Genomic DNA, 19,723 nt, shown 5'->3' with positions numbered 1-19,723 from the left:
CATGTGTTGTAAAGAATAATTTTTCCTTTCTATCTCAACACTAAACTAGATCAGAATAAAAACATACTTATCGACATGGTGTTTTGGTTGGATCTTATCAATAAAAATGTTTTTCTATGTGACTAATGGGGAATACCCATGCGATCAACCACATGGAAAAAAATTGAAGCAGTGTTTAACATTGTTCACTTTAAAATTGATTGCTATTACCTCAAGCAGTAATATTTTGTGTGATGTGAAGAAATTTGTTGTAAATTTGGAACATAAAACCCTAGAAAAACAATTTTGAAATGAAAAGAAGCGCTTCGGCCAGTAAAAAGAAACATGAACCCACCTCGAAAAAGTTTGTCAGTGAAACATGTGCAAGTGAATTGACAAGGGAAGGTATATTTATGTTGAAATGACTATGTTGTGTTGTTAACTGTGACAACTCTTTATTTTGTAAAAGCAGTTCTATAAATTCTAAGCTTTAAAACAGGCCATTTACAGTAATTGTCAGTTCTCCAATTTAATGTATGACCCGTAATATTTGCAAATTTTGTTACATCAAAGATTGTTAATTAAAATAAAACATTATCCATGAGTGTTGTTGCATCAAAACACCATGCATGTCAAGCAGCCAGTCTGCAGAACATGGCAGTTCCCGATGAGCGTGCAGCTGCCACACTCTGCAGACTGGCCATGCAGACCTTAGTTTTTTAAGCAAAACAAAACAAGCAGATATTAACCATATATTGTTATTGGTTTTTAAAACTAAACTTTTTTAACATGGCAGATGAATTAGTGGATGATGATTTATCATTGAGCAGTGAATCTGACAATGAAGAAACTGAACACCTTGGTATGTAAAATTGTAGTTGTTAAAATAAAATAATGTGTCTTTGGTTGCCAGTATCACAAACAGCAAAAAAGTATAGAAGAACAATGTGCTTTATGTACAATGAAAGCCAAACTGTTATTTTTACATTGCCTTCGAACATGTATAACAATTTAAAATCTCAGACTCAACGAATTGTGGACTTTCTGCGACTGATGTGGTGGGTGGTTTCAAGTCCCAAATGTTAGATCAGCATCGACTGGAAGGTATTTACATCACATCTAAAATATACAGAGTCAATTGAAGAACTTTGATTCCCTGGGCCATTTGGTTTATATTTCTGTTACAAGCTGCTGTAATAGTGTAACTAGTAATCCAAGTGATCTGGTCATTTACATTTAGATGCACTGGTTTACATGAGCTATTTCGTTATTTTTTTAAACGTGCTTTACGACTTGTGAAATAATGTGTGGGTTTAGCTGAAATGTTCAGCTTTTAAGAACTTATATAATATTAAAACAAGGCACTGTCTTACTCCGTTTAATTCAAATTAATGAAAAGATAAAATAAATATAAAAGACCTTTGACACAAAGAGTTTTCTCCTTTTTTATGTGAATATTATGGTATACTAAAAATTAGAAAAAAACTAAATCATCATAAAATAGAAAATTATGTTTTGTAGATCTAGAAAGAAAATATGAGAACATTGTGAGTTTTTCATGGTCACAACTTCACACGCTACGCTGCATGGGAAGGACAGATGGCAACAACTCACAATATGAAAAGCATTTTTCCACTATCAAGGTGTTAGATGAAGTAGACTGCTGTAAAAGGGCCATAAAGGAATACAGCTTGCCCCAAGTGTTGGCTACAAATTTGGAAGAACGAAAAAATGATGCCAAGTCAGAAAAATCATCTTCTTTTCTTACACCTTTGCAGCTAGAGTTGTTCAGTGCCATGAGCAGCTACAGTGATATACATTTTCCACATATTGATGTTATTGAGGTAAGCAGCATTTGCATCATGATTGCAATTTACACAGACTTGCAATGCAGAGTTTGAAAAGCATTATGTAAGTTTTGGTCAAGTGGGGCTGTCTATTTTTTGTTGTGTATATATTTTACTCCTATCAAGAATAACAGGGAATCTAATTCTCTGTTATGTATATTGTTTTGCTAGAACATGAAACGCATACAGACTGTATACTGTCTTCATTTGCTGCGGCATGTTATCAAGTCACGCTCTGTTGTGCTCAAGAACAATTCTCGATTGGCAAAAATTTCTCCTAAAATGAGGGAGCTTGCAACACGAAGAGACCAAGGATTTGTTCGACCAAAGGTTAAAGAAAGCCTGACGTTATTTGCAAAAATAAATATTCTTGTTTGTAATATATAATATTCTCAAATTAGAGTAGCTATTAATGAGAAAATACATTTACAATTAAAAGTTTGGACTCTTTGTTGCACAGTTTGTGTTTTGTTCAAAAGTCATCAAGTATTATTATAGGTTCTGGTGTTATTACCTTTTCGTGAAACCGCACTGCAAGTTATTTCCATTATTCTGTCATTGCTTAAGAAAGGAACGAAATTTGAAGTGAGTCACAAAAAAAGATTCAAGGATGAATTTAAGGAACAGCCTTCTGAAGACAGGTTTGTAACAATTTTTACTACCCCGGGTTAAGCTCTATTGGAAAAATTTATGTTTACGTGCATGACCATTTAATGTAAATAGTAACAGATAATGATAATGTGATTCGAAAAACAAAATAATGATGCATTTGGTAAAAGTGAGCATTGGTAAAAGTGTAGCAACTGTACCTGGTAACGGGAAAGCAGCTACAATTAAGTTGGACCCTTGCTGTAGAATTGAATGGAAATAAATATCTTCTTTTGTACCATGTCAATATATATTCCTTTTATCCATTTTTGTCAAGCCAAAGTCATTTTGTTTAAATATTATAGTCACAGTCATGATCTTTTTAATGACTCAGACTTTCAGCCAAATTTGTTTAAACAGCAATATACTGTCTAAGAGCAACATCAAGGCTTTGTTTTTGATTGGAGGCAAAAATTTCTAACCAACACCTCAACTCTTTTTTATACCAAATAAATGTTGATATTGTAGCTCTGTTGGATTTTTAAAAGTAAACATTAACTTGTGCAGAGAAGAGGATGAAGAGTTGGCAAGAAAACTCAAAACCAAGCCAGAAGATTATCAGGTTTTATTTCAAGGCAACACAGATGAACACTTTCAGATTGGCATTGCTTTGCATGGAAGTTCAGTCCGCTTGTACTCACCTTTTTACTCTTCTGATATTATTGTTGCTTCTCCACTTGCACTACGAAAGACAATTGGCGAAAAAGGTAAGTAGTAGGTTAGTGGTTTTTTACACTTTCTAGAGCAGTGGTTCTCAATCTTATACGGATCGCGTACCACCTGACAACTTTTTTTATCGCTTCGTACCACCAAAACCCTGTGTGAATGGATAGACGAAGAAATAGGCCCATTTTCTCAACCCAGGTAGCATATTTAGCAATTTCAAAAGAATGTTCAAAACACGAGTTTCGTTTAAACCAGGGCGGATCAGCTTTGTCAATTGAGTTGCAATTTTAAATCGAACTTTTGGTACTAGGTTTACACTAGGTATACAAAGAAATCTACTCTCGTACCACCTGAAAAGTTCTGGTACCACTAGTGGTATGCGTACCACAGTTTGAGAACCACTGTTCTAGAGGATTAAAACAAAAAATCTTCATAAAACTCTTATTGGCGTATTGAATGCTAGTTAGAACACTTGTTTTAAAAAAATGAAAGCAATTTGTGTTTTACTTAAGAAACCTAAAGACATTAAATGTGTAAAATAGTTCTCAGACTTTGGATCTTGGAAACTATATTTCAACTGTTCGATTATATTGTCATGTTTTAATTTATGTGAAATGTTTTAGGAGAAGCACACTATGAACATGACTTTCTTTCTTCTGTGGAAATTTTAATACTCGATTTATCAGATGTTTATCTCATGCAAAACTGGGATCACATTCTTCACATCAAAAAGGTTAGTTTATTGTACTTATCCAAGATCCTTGTACTAACCATTGGATTTGTCATAATTTTCCCCATTTCACTCTGCCACTCATTAAAAATACTGAAAAAGTAAAAAAATGTCACACTCTTATTGTGTGTTTCTTGGTATACAGAGGCTGCAGCAATGAATATAATTGGGAAATAAAAAAATGTTTTCTAATCTTCTGTGTGACTGCTAATACTGAAAGAAAACTGTTGATTTAATTTACCTGTTTTAAACACCACAACTTGCCCAAAAGTGTATCCAAAATTACTCAAAAATGCAACAGACAATCACCATAAGTGCAATCATTTATTTTAAAAAACTAAATATTAATTTTGCTTATTTGTATGACATTATTCCGTTTAAAACAGTGAAGACTTTAAAAAATAAATGTATGGATATAAGTTGTAAATTATCAAACCCAAGTAGAGTTATTATTCCAATTGCAAAATTTCATGTTAATCTATTTTTTGTGGTTTAGCATATGCATCTGACACCAAAGGACCCACATGATGTTGATTTTTCCCGGGTTTATAATTGGGCTCTTGATGGACACTCAAAGCACTATTGCCAAACAATCATGTTATCAAGTAAGTTTCAAATTTTAATAGGTAATATTGCATAATAGCACACTGAAACTGAAGTATGTTGTTAAGTTTATTTTATTTCTATGAACAAAGCAAGTTTCAAAATGTATTTAACTGTGACCAAACATAATTGAAATTTAAGTTTTTAGAACAAACATCGCAATGTGTTAGTTGTTGGGTTTAATCATGTAAACCCAGCCATTTTTTGCTTGTCTCAACATAATACTTCCATCTACTTTGCATCTTCAGACAATCATGTCAAAAATGTGAATTTATATTCCTTACCTCCTTTTTTAAATAGAGGTCATCACATGCAAAATTGTACTCTGGAATGCCCTCTAAATTCCTTTATTGAGTCTACTTACCAACAGTTTACCTCACTTCAGCATGTGTCACATTATTGCCTCCATTTTTAGATTCTACTGATTTAATCCTTGCATTTTTCCATGTGCATCACTAAGTAAACATGGAGTGGTAATCACTTTGTTTGTTTTTTTAATTTTGAACCATAATTGTTGCATTTTTTTCAGGGGTGGTATCACCACAAATATACAGCTTGCTTACCAAGCATTGTTTTAACCACCGTGGTTTAATAATGATCAAGCAAATCAATGAAAGTGGAAGTATTTGTAGAATTCCCAATCAACTCCCTCAGGTAATACTTATAAAAATATTTTGAAAGATTTATTATATTCCCTAGATATTTTGGAAAAACCATAAAAATCTCCGAAACAGTAATTTATAGTTTTTGTTTTTCTGAGTATTTTCTTACATCAGCTTGTTACAGAAAAACACACAGGGTTTTGTGAGAGAGTTCCTTGTTTCAATAGCTAACAGCATTAAATACAATCTTTTGTCACTCGATACATTTTGCATTATTTACCTTTTTAAGTCCACTATTTTACCTTTATTTGTTATTAGGGGTCAAAAGTAGTCCCAGAAAAAACAGTTTGCGAAACACTGTCAGAAAAATATTTCTCTATTTACACACGTGCGTATTTTCTCTTTGTAGATATTTCACAAGCTTTCAGATTTAAAGAAACTCAGCGATGTTTCGGAAAAGCGGTTTCAGTTTTTTATCAGCCACATTTTGAAAGCTGTAAAAACAAACAAATCCACACATATGATGATTTGCATTCCACAGGTAAATAATTTTTTCATTTTTTAAGGGTAATGTATGTCATCCAAGGATAATGACATCCTGATCTATGAATGCTCAACAGATGGTTCCAGTCACATATATAGACATATCTTAGCTGACAATTTAAGCAAATCAGTCCATGTATTTTATCATTTTATATCTTGATTTATTTCCTGGTTGGGTCTGATAATGTACTATATCTTTGGTATATTCGATATCCGCAGTGATTTGTAACAAGAAATACATAGACTGATTTGAGTATGCTGAAATTGTCAGCCAAGATATTTCAACAAACATAAGTTTGACACCAGACTAAGCAGTATGTGTAACTGTATTTTTGGTTGTTTCAAATTATTGTTTAAAGATATGTGACTATTTTGAAATTAAAACTTAAAACATGTTTTTTAGTATTACGATTTTGTTCGAGTGCGAAATCATATGCGACGTGAAATGAAATCCGGCAGCGGTCCAAAGTTTGTTTTCATCTGTGAATACAGTGACACAAAAACTGTTGGCAAAGCCAGAAGAAGTTTTTTCACTGGCCGAGCTCCTATTTTACTGTACACAGAACGTTATCACTTCTATCACAGGTAAGTCGATCCATATACTTTGCTTACCGGTCTAAAAATGAATTTAAAATTGAAACTAGTGTACACGAAGAGAATGTTTAGGTGCAAATTTAACTTTTTTAAACTTGAGGACTAGCTATTACCTTTAACTAAACCGTTTGTGCGACAATATGGGCAACGTGCACTTTAATAATGAGTTGAGTTTATTTCGTTTGGTGAATCAATCACCAAACCAACGTTAAAAAACGTTATGTAGCGCAAAAAAGTGAAGGGCACAATTGGTGGATCATGGTTGAAAGCGCTGCTGTCACACCGTATTAGCATTATGTCACTGGGGCGTTCAGAAAAGTGAACGCAATACTATAGATAGCGTTTGTAGTCAAAAGCGCAAAAGATAGGCGAAGATGATGTTGTAAAGGTTCTAATGGCCATGACCTAACCTATAGATGCTAGTTTCAGCAGCAACAATGCGTAAGTAAATTTGATTTATTTAATCAGTCGCTTTGACGTAAATTTAATAAGATGTCCACGGTATCTAACCTTTATACGTATAAGCAGTTTTTTTCAGTAATTATTTTTATTCGTCACAGGCCATTTATTCGTGGTATTCGTCACATAGTGTTTTACGATCTTCCCACCTACCCACACTTCTACAGTGAACTTTGCAACATGATTCATCACGTTAAAACTGACTCGGCAATTTCGTCAGTTTCAATATCGGCAATTTACAGCAGCTACGACTCGGATAAACTCGCTGCTGTTGTTGGGGATCCACGTTGTAGAGAATTGCTGACTTCAAAGAAGGATGTTCATATGTTTGTAACTGGAAAAACGTCATGACCTGATTTTCGCTAATAAACTGCTTTTCGAAGGTCGAATACATTAAAAAGGAATAATCGTTCAGTTATTTACTTTCAGTCGTTTATATATCTGCGATCGGCTGGGTGGCAACGTTTGGTTTTGAAGCACGGTGGCGGATATTGTGGTTAAGCTTTGTAGTTTTGTACGAAAAAATGTCGAACATTGATAAAAGCAAGACAGATTTTTCTTAAATTTTCTTTTTCTTAAAAAGCTTAGCCTACTTGCCACCAGAAAGCAACAAAACGTGACTGAAAATTGCGAACTGCTTTGGCTGGTGCCTTGTTTATGACGCCAACACACAATTGTTTACCTGTAAATCAATGACCATTTTTGTGAACAATGCTCACGCATGTGTTGTAATCAGGGAGTCGAACCGGAACTGAACCCGAACCCGCGAACCGGTTTGAGCGGTTAATTTCATTAAACCCGAACCGCTAATGAAGATTTTTAAAAAACCCGAACCGGAGTTGAACCCTATTTTTTGTGTGGCGTTGGACCCGAACCGGAACTGAACCAGAAAACAATTCAGTCCGTTTTATATTTTGTGATTTTTTTTCAAAACAGCGCACTGAAAAACACGTTAGATAACACTTATCGGGCGTGTCAAAAATAACAGTGCACGGTCAAAATTATTTTGGAGTTTGATAAGGTCAAGTAGATGATGGGTAGAATTAAATCGAAACGAATGAAAATTTGAACCGGTTCAAAAACCGCAAACCGGTTTGGACCGGATAATTTGCCCCGAACCCGAAAATGAACATTTTTAAAAACCTGAACCGAACCCGAACCCTTAAAAACAAAACGAAGTGAACCCGAACCTGAACCTGAACCCATATGACAAGCGGTTCGACTCCCTGGTTGTAATAAAGGCCTTAACTCAGTAAAAGCGATTCTTGTCGCTCTTCGCTTTATTGACGTCACAACAAGTAAGTTTATTATTAAGTTCGCTATCTTGCTTTTTTAAAGAACTTTTAAATAGCGCAACTGACATCCTAATAAATTGTACTTGGCACAAATTCATCATGTTTAGGGTTGTCACGATATTTTTTAATTCAATATCAGTACCCGATATTTCACACCAGTACCCTACTGCAGTGGTTCCCAACCTTTTTTTGATGCGACCCAAATACTTACCAAAATTTTGTTTAGTGGTTTCTCGCGACCCATGGACATGCTATTTTAGTTGAATTTTTGTCTGTAAATTCGGAAAGCTTTTTTAAAATTACTACGCAAGTTTAGCAAATCAATAACCTTATAACGAACAAATAGTGTTGTTGTTTTCGACCAAACATTTCCATTTAACCAGGACTTAGAGCTGAATCGAAGAATTATTAGCCAGACAACGCTTAACTGTGAGCTAACACATCACTTTATGACGTCACAAACAGTTTTAACCATTATCGCGACAAGTTGTGATGAAATTATCGTTGGACAACAATTTAAAGCCTTAGGAAATATATAAAAATAACGCTACAGAGCAAAATCACAAAGTAGATGTTCTTATTGTCACTAAATCAAGCGACCCAACAGAATGTTCAGGCGACCCTTACACGAAAACGCTACTCTTGGGTTATTTTTGCTGTATTTGGCTACTAATCAAGTATAGAAAAAAACGTGAAAACTGCAAAAGGACTTTTTATCAAAAATTGCACAAGACATTTATTAAACAAGTCATAAAAAATGCAAACATTCTAATTACACGACCGACTTAACTTGTGTGTTTTCTGTAATGTGTAGTCAAAAACGTACAAGTACTAGCCTACATGTTTTTATAAACGTTCACAGTAGTTTTGGTTGACAATACCATTGACCACACCCGTTTCAGATTCAACAAAAACATCTTTGCAGCATCGAAAATTCCGGCATTCTTGCGTCGCACACGACAACAAACACGTTTTGTGTATTTCCTTGCCTTCTTCTTTGCTTCTACGCCTGATAAACAAACATGTAGTACTAACAAACAAAAAGCGTATCGTGAATATTCGGCCTACAATAAGAAAAATATACAGAATGAGAAAATTATACAACTTTGTTAAAGGAATTCGTTTTTTGTTTAATTCTTGCCCAACATTGTGTTTCAAACTAAAAAAGGTCACCATGTTTTGTTCACAACAGTCCGTAGCCTACATCTTGGAAAAAAAAGCGAGATAGGGTACATAGGCCTACCTTACAATCCCAGAAGTAAGTTGTTAAATAAAGCCGCCGTTATTTAGCTCAACGAAAAACTTGAAAGGGCAGAATACTCAAAAGGTCCTAAGCAAAATACCAAAAGCTTGCAGTCACAAAAAAACTGTCAGAAAATGGCGAAAAAATACACAGCCAATGGTAAAAAAGATACTTGCTTGATCTTTTCTCGTTAAAAAAGCTCATGTATGTAGTTGTGCAAACATTTTGTGGTTATCAGCACAATTTACCGTAAACGCACTGCATCATCATCAGATACATCCGCATTTGTCATTTCACTTAAATCATCTTCAAGATATACTTGTTCTGGGCTTATGGTACTGCAATCTTGACAAAACTCTGGTTGAAGAGTTAAGGAGTGGATTCCGTTGTCGTGAAAAAGTTTATTGACTTCGTTAGCCGTGGTCACAAAATCGTCTTTCACGTGCATTATGATATGCATTGAAGCCACCACTCGCCCGACTGAAAGTTGCCAAATGTGCAAGTCGTGAATTGAGGCGACCCCTGAAATCTGCAGAGATGAATTAATTTCGGATTAAAAATGGGTAGGCAAACTTTTACCCTATATTTAGACAAAGTGGTAGAATCGAAATTAAGGAGAAGTAATTATTGTATGACTGCAGTCAAAATGGATAAGTAGTATATTTCCAAGAGCAAACTTATATTATCAAGACCCACAATTTTCTTTAAGTTTGAGCTTACAGATGTTAAACATTGCTTTACATATATAGACCCTAATTGAAAATGCACTATTTTTAAGATATAAGCTAATTTTGTTGCAAAATGCACAATGCATTATAAACAAACTAACAAATTTTTGAAACAAACAATAATATTTAAAAAAATTCAGTTAGAATCACTGGTGATAAACCAAGAAACAAATACGTTGCAAACAACCTTTACCTTATTAATTTTGTCCATCATGTCCTCTGGATTTACGCTTTCTGGCGGATTTTGCAACAAAATTAACGACGACTGTTTTAGGAGCGGAATTGTAGTACAAATAATAATTCCTGAAATGCACAAACTCATAACAGGGTCCAGGTAATATCTCCAACTACCCTAAAAAAGAGAAAAAATTTTTTTTATAACCGGATGCTATAGTTTATAGATACACCGTAGATTATGTACGGTATGTTTAATTTGGATATTTATTTCAAAAACTTTATATGTGACATTGCAAACTGTAACATGTAAGAAAGGAGTATATTTGATCGTGGAGTACACTTTCAAGCTAATATATGGTCCTTTCCAAGCACTGGTTAATTAGTGTCGGTCTATTAATTTCAAATATAGTTTACAGACAAAACGTTTCGCAGCGATCTTGCATAACAGCGTCCTAAAATCGGTAAGCAACTATTTATTTTTAAAAGCAAACAATGTTTTCCAAACTGCTGCGTCAAAGTTAACAGAAACCCGGCATCAGACCACGAACGACTGAATGTGTGCAGTCGCGTAGTTAGGTTTCACAAAATTAACACCGTAACTGCGAGAAGGGTTAGGTTAGGTTTAGGTCAGAGGTGTCCAACACGTGGAACGCGTGCCAAAAAGGGCACGCAGAGCATTTGAAAATGGCACACAAGCTTTTGCACATTCAGATGATAAACTTCAGGATTTGTCACGCGATTAAATCTGTTTCTATTGGTTCTTCATGTCCTTGATTCTAACTTCAGTAAAGATTATTATCAGTAGTAAAATTACACAACCAACTAATTAAATTGGTCGTAATAGGGTTGTACATATTGGCCAAATATTCGGTTTAAGCCTGTACAGTTGAGACACTTACGACATGGTTTGGAAAAGTAGCAAACGTTGGCACGCGAGTATATTTTAAAACCAAAATTGGAACGGGGCTGTGTTTGTGTTGAACACCCCTGGTTTAGGTAGCACTGAAGTAAAATATTGCTACAATACAATTCGTATGTTTTTAACTCTTAAATCAGAACTCTATACTGTAGTTGCGCCTTACATTGTTCCGAATTCAGGTTGCTAAAATCCGAAATTAACCATCTAAAAACACAACAACAATTTGCTTACCTGAACAAAATAAATAATAAGTGCATTAACAATAACTACAAGTGATCCAAGCGCATCTCCCAACACATGAAGGAACACGGCTCGCATATTCATCTGGGAACCTGTGAAACATGTCATATTAAATTCCCAAACAGAAACAATGTTAAAACTAGTGATGCACCGAACCCGACTAAAAAGGTTCGGGCCGAAACCGAATATTCGGCCATGAGGCCGAATAATTTCGGCCGAATCAGGCCGAACCTAAAATCCCCTTTCTTATGGATGTTTTCAATTGAACCTTGCGTTGTTGATGCGAGAGAACTCAATTTTGACAAACTAAAATCACTTTCACAATATTTAAGCTTTAGTAAACATCTAATATTTTGCAGACAACGTGGCTCGTATTTTATAGATACAACAAATAGTTAGTTCTTGATGTTTCGTTTGGGCGAAAATGAAGTTTAAGGCCTAAATTCAATGCAATAAAAAAGTTCGGTTTCGGCCGAATTTTTTAAAAAGTTCGGGCCGAAACCGAAACATTGGAAAACAGCGGATTCGGCCGAAATGTTTCGGCCAACCGAAACTTCGGTGCATCACTAGTTAAAACGTTAAAAAGTTCGCTCAGTGACGTAATAGTCGCTGTTCGACATCGGATAACAATAATGGACATTTATGTACGGCAGTGGTTCTCAAACTGTGCGTCGCGACGCCCTGGTGCGTCGCTTTAATTTTCCAAGGGCGTCGCAGAAAAGTTTTGTTTCGTGGCTTTTTGTTGTTGTATCAATAAACCCAACTTTAATAATAAGTTTCCTCATTAACTTTTATTTGCTGGTGCGTCGCAAGTCCAGAAAACTTGTCCAGGGGCGTCGCAACAAAAAAAGTTTGAGAACCACTGATGTACGGTATGATGATTTAATGTCAACAACGAATTGTGTTTTTTTACTTCGGTAAAGAAGCTTTCAGTACCTGATCCCTCGTGATGTTCGTGGTGGCCGTGATCATGTGAATGTCCATGAGCATGACCATGAAACAAAACCAAGCCTGCAAGGTTTATGACTAAACCAGCGACGCCCACACCGAGGACGATCAAAGGACTTTTAACTTCCTCCACCTCCACTAATCTGCCATGAGACAAAATTTTAATTGTAAGATTGAGCAAGCAAGTGTTTGAAAACAAACGTAAGCAAGTCTTTGAATACAAATTTGCCTTGGTCTGTATCATTGCAGCAATAAACTTATACAAATATCAGGCGCCAAAAATCACTAAAAAAGCAACATAACTTGAAACCGATTTGCTGGGATTTGCGGAACAGCTACTATATACCAGCTATTTTTTTATTTGTGATAACCATGTCCAAAAATGTTATAATATAAAATAGGCGTGTTTTGTTATCTTTGAATTCTATTTGCCTTGAAATGACCTCCAATGATTTACTAACATTCTGTCTGGAGTGGGCAATACGATAATGTTTCGAAAATCTAGTTGACTCAATTTAGTTGTGTAGTTTGGAAGATTGTGTTACCTTTTAAGCAAAAGAAGACACGTTGAAACTGTACGGCAGAAATCAAATCTTTGTAAAAAATGACCGATTCGGTCGAATAAGTTCGGCAATCAGAATATTCGGTACATCACTAGTTTAAATACAATTCATCACTAGAAAAGTGGCTTTCTGATATACTTCCATTTCATATATTCTATACGATATTTATCAATTTACTATACTATACACAATTTTATCTACATATATGTTTGTTTTTGCAAGCAAAAACGAATGGGTCCCTACATGCGTGTTTGTGCGGATTTACGGTAAACCTATGTTGCGGTTATTTTTAGATTCTTAAGGACAAATTTTTCACAAAGCATTAACTTAACTTTAAATATTTTTGTCCGTATTCTTTTTGCGTTATTATTGTCATATAATTACCAAAAAATCGGTGAAAAAAGAACGGGGAAAATACTTTCTTAATCTCTTGCTTTGATATTGTCGTTTAAGTTCAGTTTTTAAACACAAGTTTTAATAGACTGTTACATTAGACACTATATAAAAAAGTCGTTTGCTACAAAGGTATACATAACAACTTGTTTTTCACTAAACTTTGTTTCGCAAAAACGACCGTTTAATGACCTTTTGACACTTTTTTAACAGCATGCAGTCCTTAGTGTTCAACAATACCGTTTAGCCAAATTTATACATGACTTAAGTACTAATTCTTTAATTTATTTGTCAAAAATAAAGAAGATACGTTATGACGAAAAATTCTTAACTGTGTTGTAATGCGTACAAGTTGACCTTAGTGACCCGTGGTTATGCGACGGCCAAGCTGACAACGAGAATTTAAAGAGCATTGATCACGGCGTTCGGAAAAGTTAAGTTTATTTTTTCATATTTATGTTGATCAACGACGTTTTGCCTGTAAACGAAACCGAACTACGTTTATCGAGTTTAAATTACGTCTTAGGTGTAAAACCTTCGGCAAAACTGAAAATGCGCGCGATAACTTCATAAAACGACACAGCATTGCTGTACAAAAAACAGCTGATTTCTGATCACCCAAACCAGTGGTCGGCAACCGCCGGTCCGCGGCCCGGTACCGGTCCGCGAGGAGTTCGTTACCGGGCCGTGTAATTTTTCACGTTAAGTGCTGCAAAACATTTTGCCCATATATCCTGGGCATGATAAACTAATTTAAGCGTTTTTATAGCTATATATTTGTAGTTTTTTGAAGACCGGTCCGCGATAAAATTTTGGTTTCAAAACCGGTCCGCAGTGCAAAAAAGGTTGCCGACCCCTGACCCAAACGACCGTCTCGTAAAACGCCTGTCCGGACGTCAAGCCGAGCACTCCCGCTCTGCAGCCTTAATCGTAAACCAGTGAATCCCTCCCTTGGGACTTATATCTGACTAGCGTACACATATTATGGGTTATAAAGGTAACTGGTAAAATTTTAAATACTAAACGAATACCCTGCTTAAACAATTGTTAAATTTTTTAAATGTTTCTGAACCATAGGGCTTGTATTTCTTGCCTAAAACTAAAACCGATTATTTCGGGGTTTAAATGGTGAAAAATTGGTGAATCCGAAAAAAAGATACAAAATTCTTTAAAAAACCTTACATTGCACCAAACAACAAAGCATGAAACTCCAAGATGCTGTACTTTAGTTAGTACAGCCGTTTTAAAAAATTTACGTTTTGGGGGCCTGTGGGTGATCCGCTGGGTCAATCGGGGTCAAACTTCAGGAGGATCAAATTTGGATTATTAACTAACATCTCTGTAAATTTGAATAAATTTAAAGCACTCTTTCTTGACCAATCGCGTCTCACAAACCAGCGTTAGACAGAAAAAAGAAAAAAGAAAAGAGATAAAAAGAAAAAAAGAAAAAAAGAAAAAAAGAAAAAAAGAAAAAAAAATACGGACAAAAACAATATATGTCCCCTTCAGGGAAGGGGACCCATAATAAGCAAGTGCTTTAAAGACAAATTTGCTGTGCATCTATCTAAAAAAAGTTCAAACAAAAGGTACCAACATCGAAACTGCTTAGCTAAGATTTTAAAAGGCAATCTGTCGCAATGAAAACTAGACCTAACATTATCACGCGATGAAGACTGGCCCAAAATGTTTTTCACTTGAGAAATATGAACGCAGAAATTAAGAACAAACGCAAAAATTTGCACACGGGCCACAGAAAACAAATATGTTAGCTTTGTGACGGACAAGCCCTGTTCTGCACCCGAACCTAAAACATACGCTGGAACTGGCAATAAAAATGCACATTAATGTATGCAGGGGGTAAACAGGCTCTTTTCAACTCACACATCGGCGGAACAAAAAGTTCATTACATGAGGCCCTGGCTAACAATGTTACTGCTTTGATGTAATCTTAAGATCTCGGAGTATTGAAACAAAATCTTTGCGAGGAACATCGACATGCTTTATCATTACATATCATCTGAAGATGGTATGAGCTGCATTTGCCGAAACGTTTGAGTTATAATGCATGTCGCCATTTTCTTTTGGGGCGTTATTTTTCACATTAAACTTATAAACAGATCCGTGTATAGCGTTCCAATTTTTTTTAACGCTGTTTCAAGTAAGAACGATCATTTTACAATTGGTCAAGCGATTACAAACGGCCCACGAAATATTAATAAAGTATCTTTTATTTTTTTCACAGATTTTTCGCTGTAACTATTCAGTAAAAAAAACTTAACCAGTAGCATACATTGTAAAATAAAACGACAAACTTACCTTTGTATTGCTTCAATAATGATGTTAAAACACAAAGCGAGTAAAAACACTGCGTTTGCAAAAGCTCCCAATACTTCAGCACGCACCCATCCATATGTGTTGAATTTGCTGCTTCTTTCGCTGTATATAACGGCCAGCAATCCTACCACAATGCTTACGGCGTCCGATAACATATGGAAGCTGTCAGCTATGAGCGCTACTGAATTCGTCACATACCTAAAATAATGGACATCAGTTTAGTTTTAGCGTTTGTGATAGACTATTATTTTTTACACAGTTTTAAGTAGGTTTGGGACCGGAAAATCCTAATTCCGGGATTTGAGCCGCGAGGAGCTTGTAATATTTCTACAATCTCATGTAATATCAGATCCTGCGAGTGTATAAGCAAAAAAATAGTCAGACAAATGAGTTTTCTGTGACAAGAACTAATTATTGCCTCATTTTCAGATAACAAACATGGGGCAATTGTTCACGCACTATGTTTATAATGGTTTAGTCTTGTTTATGACGTAAGAAAATTCCCTTGAAACATTTCCGCACGAACCGATCTTACGAAACTAAATTACATTTCATTCTGCATGTTGTTGCGAAAATACTTACAGTGGAATTCGAAAGGAATAAATTAACTTTAGTTGGTAACGCGAAAGTTTTGTTTTGCCAATCCATTTTTAGTTTCATAAATATATTTAGCTTGGACCACGAGTGCTCGAAAAAATGGCGACACTTATGGGAACTGTTGTTATAGTTTGTAACACATATTGTAGGAGCGTCTTTGTTAAATTGGAGAAAATCATAGTCAAACTAGCATTATTTAAAGCAACGTTTTAACGTTTAAAATACAGCATAATGCGTGCTCCCCACATGCACTCCACATTAAGGAAAGAAATTTGTTTGCTCTGGAAAGTGCTGTGAGCCCAGCCACATGCAGCCCTGTACTCCCAATGGAGCAATAAACTTTAAATAACGATAGGACATTAAACGAACGAGTTTAGCTATATTGGTGTATACTAAACATTACAAAATCGCTGGTTCGTTCGCGCACCAACACCAGAATAAACTAGAAGGGTGGCTTAGCACATTTTGTTGTTGCATTTACACTATAACCTATTTTAAAATATTAATATATTTCCTATGCTTATTTTGTATTGGGTCCTATATTAGCCATCGTCTTTTATAACCTTAGTCGTTTCTGCAGGCAAAAACTCATGGGTCCCCACACATGCAAAGTTCAAAATGATGCATTTCAAGAGATAGATACCATGAGAAAGTCGGATGTTGTAAGGTAAAACACAGTGATCGGCACTGGGCTTAAATAATAATAATATGTAGAGTACAAACTATATAAATTTAGATTCACCCCAGATATTGTTTAAACCAAATTGTGTCCTATTTAACGTTCTTTTTCAAAGAAAAGAAGGAGTAAATAGTGGCATAATGGGGTAAAACCAAAAATGGACACCTATATCAATAGCGAATTCGACAAGCTGTCCAATTTTCATTCAATTTAAACATTGTTAAAAGGGTCACCCTTTTTAGGGATTAGTTGGTTAAGTTATGGTGCTACAGGGCAAAACATAACATTTGAGGACTTAATTGAGTAAATGTTGGGGCTGCAAGGTAAAACATATCAATCGAAACCTACAAATAGCATAGTCCACATACTACCCAAATTTTACCGAAAGCCGACATTGTTTAATAAACTAACCCATTTTAGGGGGCTAGCAGGGTAACTAATGAGGTTCGACAACCAAACTAAAAAAATGTGAAACAATGACTCAATCAATAGTACTGCAAAATTTCAGCCCAATCCGCCAATGTTTAAAATTTCGACCACTAGAGGAGTTTTGAGCAACAACTGTTAATGTTTTTGACGTCGTAGGGCTGTTAACAACCCCCTAACGGCGCAAAAACATTCACAAACCAACCCACAAAGTCACAAGCAAGTAACATACAACTGGTTGCCCTTGTAACACTATTGCGCCACAGAATTCTTTCGTTTGTGATGCACAGTACGTTTTACACTTTGGGGGCTTGTGGGGTAAATGTTAGGGCTACAGGGTTGAACACAACAATCGACACCTATAAATGGCATACTCTACAAGTCATCCAAATTTCAGCCAATTCTGACACTGTTTAAAAACTCACCCATTTTAGCGGGCTAGCGGGGTAAATACTAGGGTTATCTGGACAAACAAAGTGGGATGCATCTACATAACTTTATCTACCATCCGTATAAGTTTCAGCCGCATCCATCAAACATTTGATGGAAAAACGAGTCGGACAAACTTTGGGAATAAAATAACCCATTTTAGGGGGCTAGCGGGGTAAATACTGGGGTTATCAACAAAAACAAAGTGGGATGCACATCTACATAACTATATCTACCATCTGTGTAAATTTTATCCATATCCATCAAACATTTGATGAAAAAACGAAACAAAATCGGACAAACTTAATAAATTGTTTTAGTTAGGGAGAACAACTATATCTTCATCAAATATGTTTTCACCTTGAAATTTGTGCGAATCTTTACTTGAAAACCCACGTGTCGTTAAGCCAAAAAACAGCCAAAAGTTTAACCCGGAGAAAAAACATCGAGACCGCATAATAAACTGAATGAAGTGCATCAGAAGTCAACAAAATTAAAGTGTCGAGCAAAAACGAGGTTGGACTCAATTGCTAAATGGCAAAATTTTGGGGGCTACAAATTTTAGGCCTAAACCCAAAAGCAAAAGCCACCTCTATTTTAAACGTTTTTTTAAATCACGATAAAAGCCGAAAAGTTTAGCTGATCGAACGACTAGTTTGGTAGATACGTAGAATGAGCTCAGACGCACATGAGGTTCTGGATGTTTGGTAAAGGTTAATTGGTAGGCGGCGCACACAGAAGTCATACAATATATTTGAAATACATTTCCTAAACCTTGTTGGCATCTGATATAAGGTACGAATGTCATAGCTTAACAAAATTCGGTACCTACTATAGTTTAGAAATTATTTTTTATCGCGGCTCTGCGTTACCACGATTTGAAAAAAGGAACAAAAAATAATTCAGTATGAAATAAATGCTTGAATTAGTGTATTGGAGTTAGATACTACTATGAAAGCATTTTTGCCTCTTCAGAGCCATCAATCAAGCGATGGTTATGCGTGGACAAAACGCAAACCTTGTACAACGTGGTGTGTTGATTTAGGTGGTAGTTCCTCCCAACAGTCGTTTATGGTGCCTTTGTGTGTGGCCTATGCGATTTAATGCCTAATCATACTGATGTTTGCAAGTCATGATCAACTCACTGGTTATAAAACCCCTCATGGGGAGTTAAATCATCACGTAAATTAAACGCATGTGGTCAACTAAAAGAGTGAATCTTGAGCAGCATATGCTTTTACTGCTTAAAAATTGTTAAAACTAGATCAAATTTATTTAGCGGCTCTTGAGGAAAAACACAATTGCATCCTTGCGGTACTTTTCGCCATATTTGTATCACATTACTAAATTTTTAAATGAAATTTTATCAAATTATTGTGCCTAACTAGGCTCTTATTCTGCCTATTTTGTGCCTATGGAGTAATATACTTTTAGCAATTTTATCCTTGTATGACATATTTAATGAATACTGCAATGCCATGAGGGTGACAGTTTACTGTTGCACAGTTTTAAAACCAAACCTTGGTTTACTTACCCTACCACAATTTCGGCCAAAAAGAAGGTAAAAGTGAGAACCAGCATACATACAAAGCGCTTTCGTGTTCCAATCCTACATACACAGCTTTCGCAACAAACACACGCCATTTTACTATAGCACTTTCGAAATTGAACCAAATCACGCCATAGATTCAACTATTGACTAATTGTGACTTAAAGTTGGCGCTTATAAACGCCAGAAAAATTTCATCTGGAATGCATTGAGTTCTGTCAAAGAAGGCTGCTGCACAAGCAAATATTTGTCTCTGACGGGTTTGGACAACAACGTCTCAATGTGCCGACTGCAAATCAAACAAGTACCAACAGATTAGGCTACTTTCAACCCAATGCAAGGCAATGTTTGAAGCTGTCTGTTTGAAAATGCCTACTTTCTGTCTTTTTAACCATGCTTACCTAAAGCGTTGTAGCTTCTATAGGTTTAGGTTATACTGCCATCCCGAATTTTTACGGCTTGTAGTAATAGTGTAGCTGCAGTGCGTTACACCTTTTTACCAACTGCAGCCACAACCTTTTTTGCGCATTAT

The 19,723-nt window shown here is 35.6% G+C and overlaps 2 protein-coding genes across 2 annotated transcripts; one reads left to right on the top strand and one right to left on the bottom strand.

The window, feature by feature from the left end:
- The first annotated feature begins 153 nt into the window (after positions 1 to 153).
- LOC145233790 (U3 small nucleolar RNA-associated protein 25 homolog) lies at positions 154 to 7,078 on the top strand. Its single transcript, XM_080098573.1, has 13 exons — positions 154 to 384; positions 776 to 841; positions 1,003 to 1,083; positions 1,501 to 1,823; positions 1,998 to 2,156; positions 2,325 to 2,467; positions 2,982 to 3,181; positions 3,764 to 3,873; positions 4,367 to 4,475; positions 5,003 to 5,127; positions 5,485 to 5,616; positions 6,022 to 6,203; positions 6,773 to 7,078. Exons 1-13 carry the CDS (start codon positions 291 to 293, stop codon positions 7,020 to 7,022), a joined length of 1,974 nt encoding a protein of 657 aa, XP_079954699.1. The 5' UTR covers positions 154 to 290; the 3' UTR covers positions 7,023 to 7,078.
- Positions 7,079 to 8,608: 1,530 nt separating this feature from the next.
- LOC145234658 (uncharacterized) lies at positions 8,609 to 19,379 on the bottom strand. Its single transcript, XM_080099371.1, has 7 exons — positions 19,177 to 19,379; positions 15,494 to 15,709; positions 12,210 to 12,364; positions 11,265 to 11,365; positions 10,131 to 10,289; positions 9,458 to 9,738; positions 8,609 to 8,975 (listed from the first exon to the last, which is right to left on the bottom strand). Exons 1-7 carry the CDS (start codon positions 19,284 to 19,286, stop codon positions 8,813 to 8,815), a joined length of 1,185 nt encoding a protein of 394 aa, XP_079955497.1. The 5' UTR covers positions 19,287 to 19,379; the 3' UTR covers positions 8,609 to 8,812.
- Positions 19,380 to 19,723: the final 344 nt, after the last annotated feature.

Source organism: Phallusia mammillata, chromosome 6, assembly GCF_965637545.1.
Source record: "Phallusia mammillata chromosome 6, kaPhaMamm4.hap1.1, whole genome shotgun sequence".
Classification (NCBI taxonomy): Eukaryota; Metazoa; Chordata; class Ascidiacea; order Phlebobranchia; family Ascidiidae; genus Phallusia; species Phallusia mammillata.
The sequence above is the reverse complement of the archived record's forward strand: the minus strand, read 5'-3'. Positions and strand labels throughout refer to the sequence as shown.

What these genes read in the sequence shown, in the direction of transcription:
- LOC145233790 (XM_080098573.1), top strand. Translation starts at nt 291, where the DNA reads ATGAAAAGAAGCGCTTCGGCCAGTAAAAAGAAACATGAACCCACCTCG. An exon ending in AAGTGAATTGACAAGGGAAG is followed by an intron (nt 385 to 775) that starts GTATATTTATGT and finishes TTAACATGGCAG; the next exon opens with ATGAATTAGTGGATGATGAT. An exon ending in CGTTATCACTTCTATCACAG is followed by an intron (nt 6,204 to 6,772) that starts GTAAGTCGATCC and finishes TATTCGTCACAG; the next exon opens with GCCATTTATTCGTGGTATTC.
- LOC145234658 (XM_080099371.1), bottom strand. Translation starts at nt 19,286, where the DNA reads ATGGCGTGTGTTTGTTGCGAAAGCTGTGTATGTAGGATTGGAACACGA. An exon ending in TTGGCCGAAATTGTGGTAGG is followed by an intron (nt 15,710 to 19,176) that starts GTAAGTAAACCA and finishes CCATTATTTTAG; the next exon opens with GTATGTGACGAATTCAGTAG. An exon ending in TTATTATTTATTTTGTTCAG is followed by an intron (nt 10,290 to 11,264) that starts GTAAGCAAATTG and finishes TCTCTTTTTTAG; the next exon opens with GGTAGTTGGAGATATTACCT.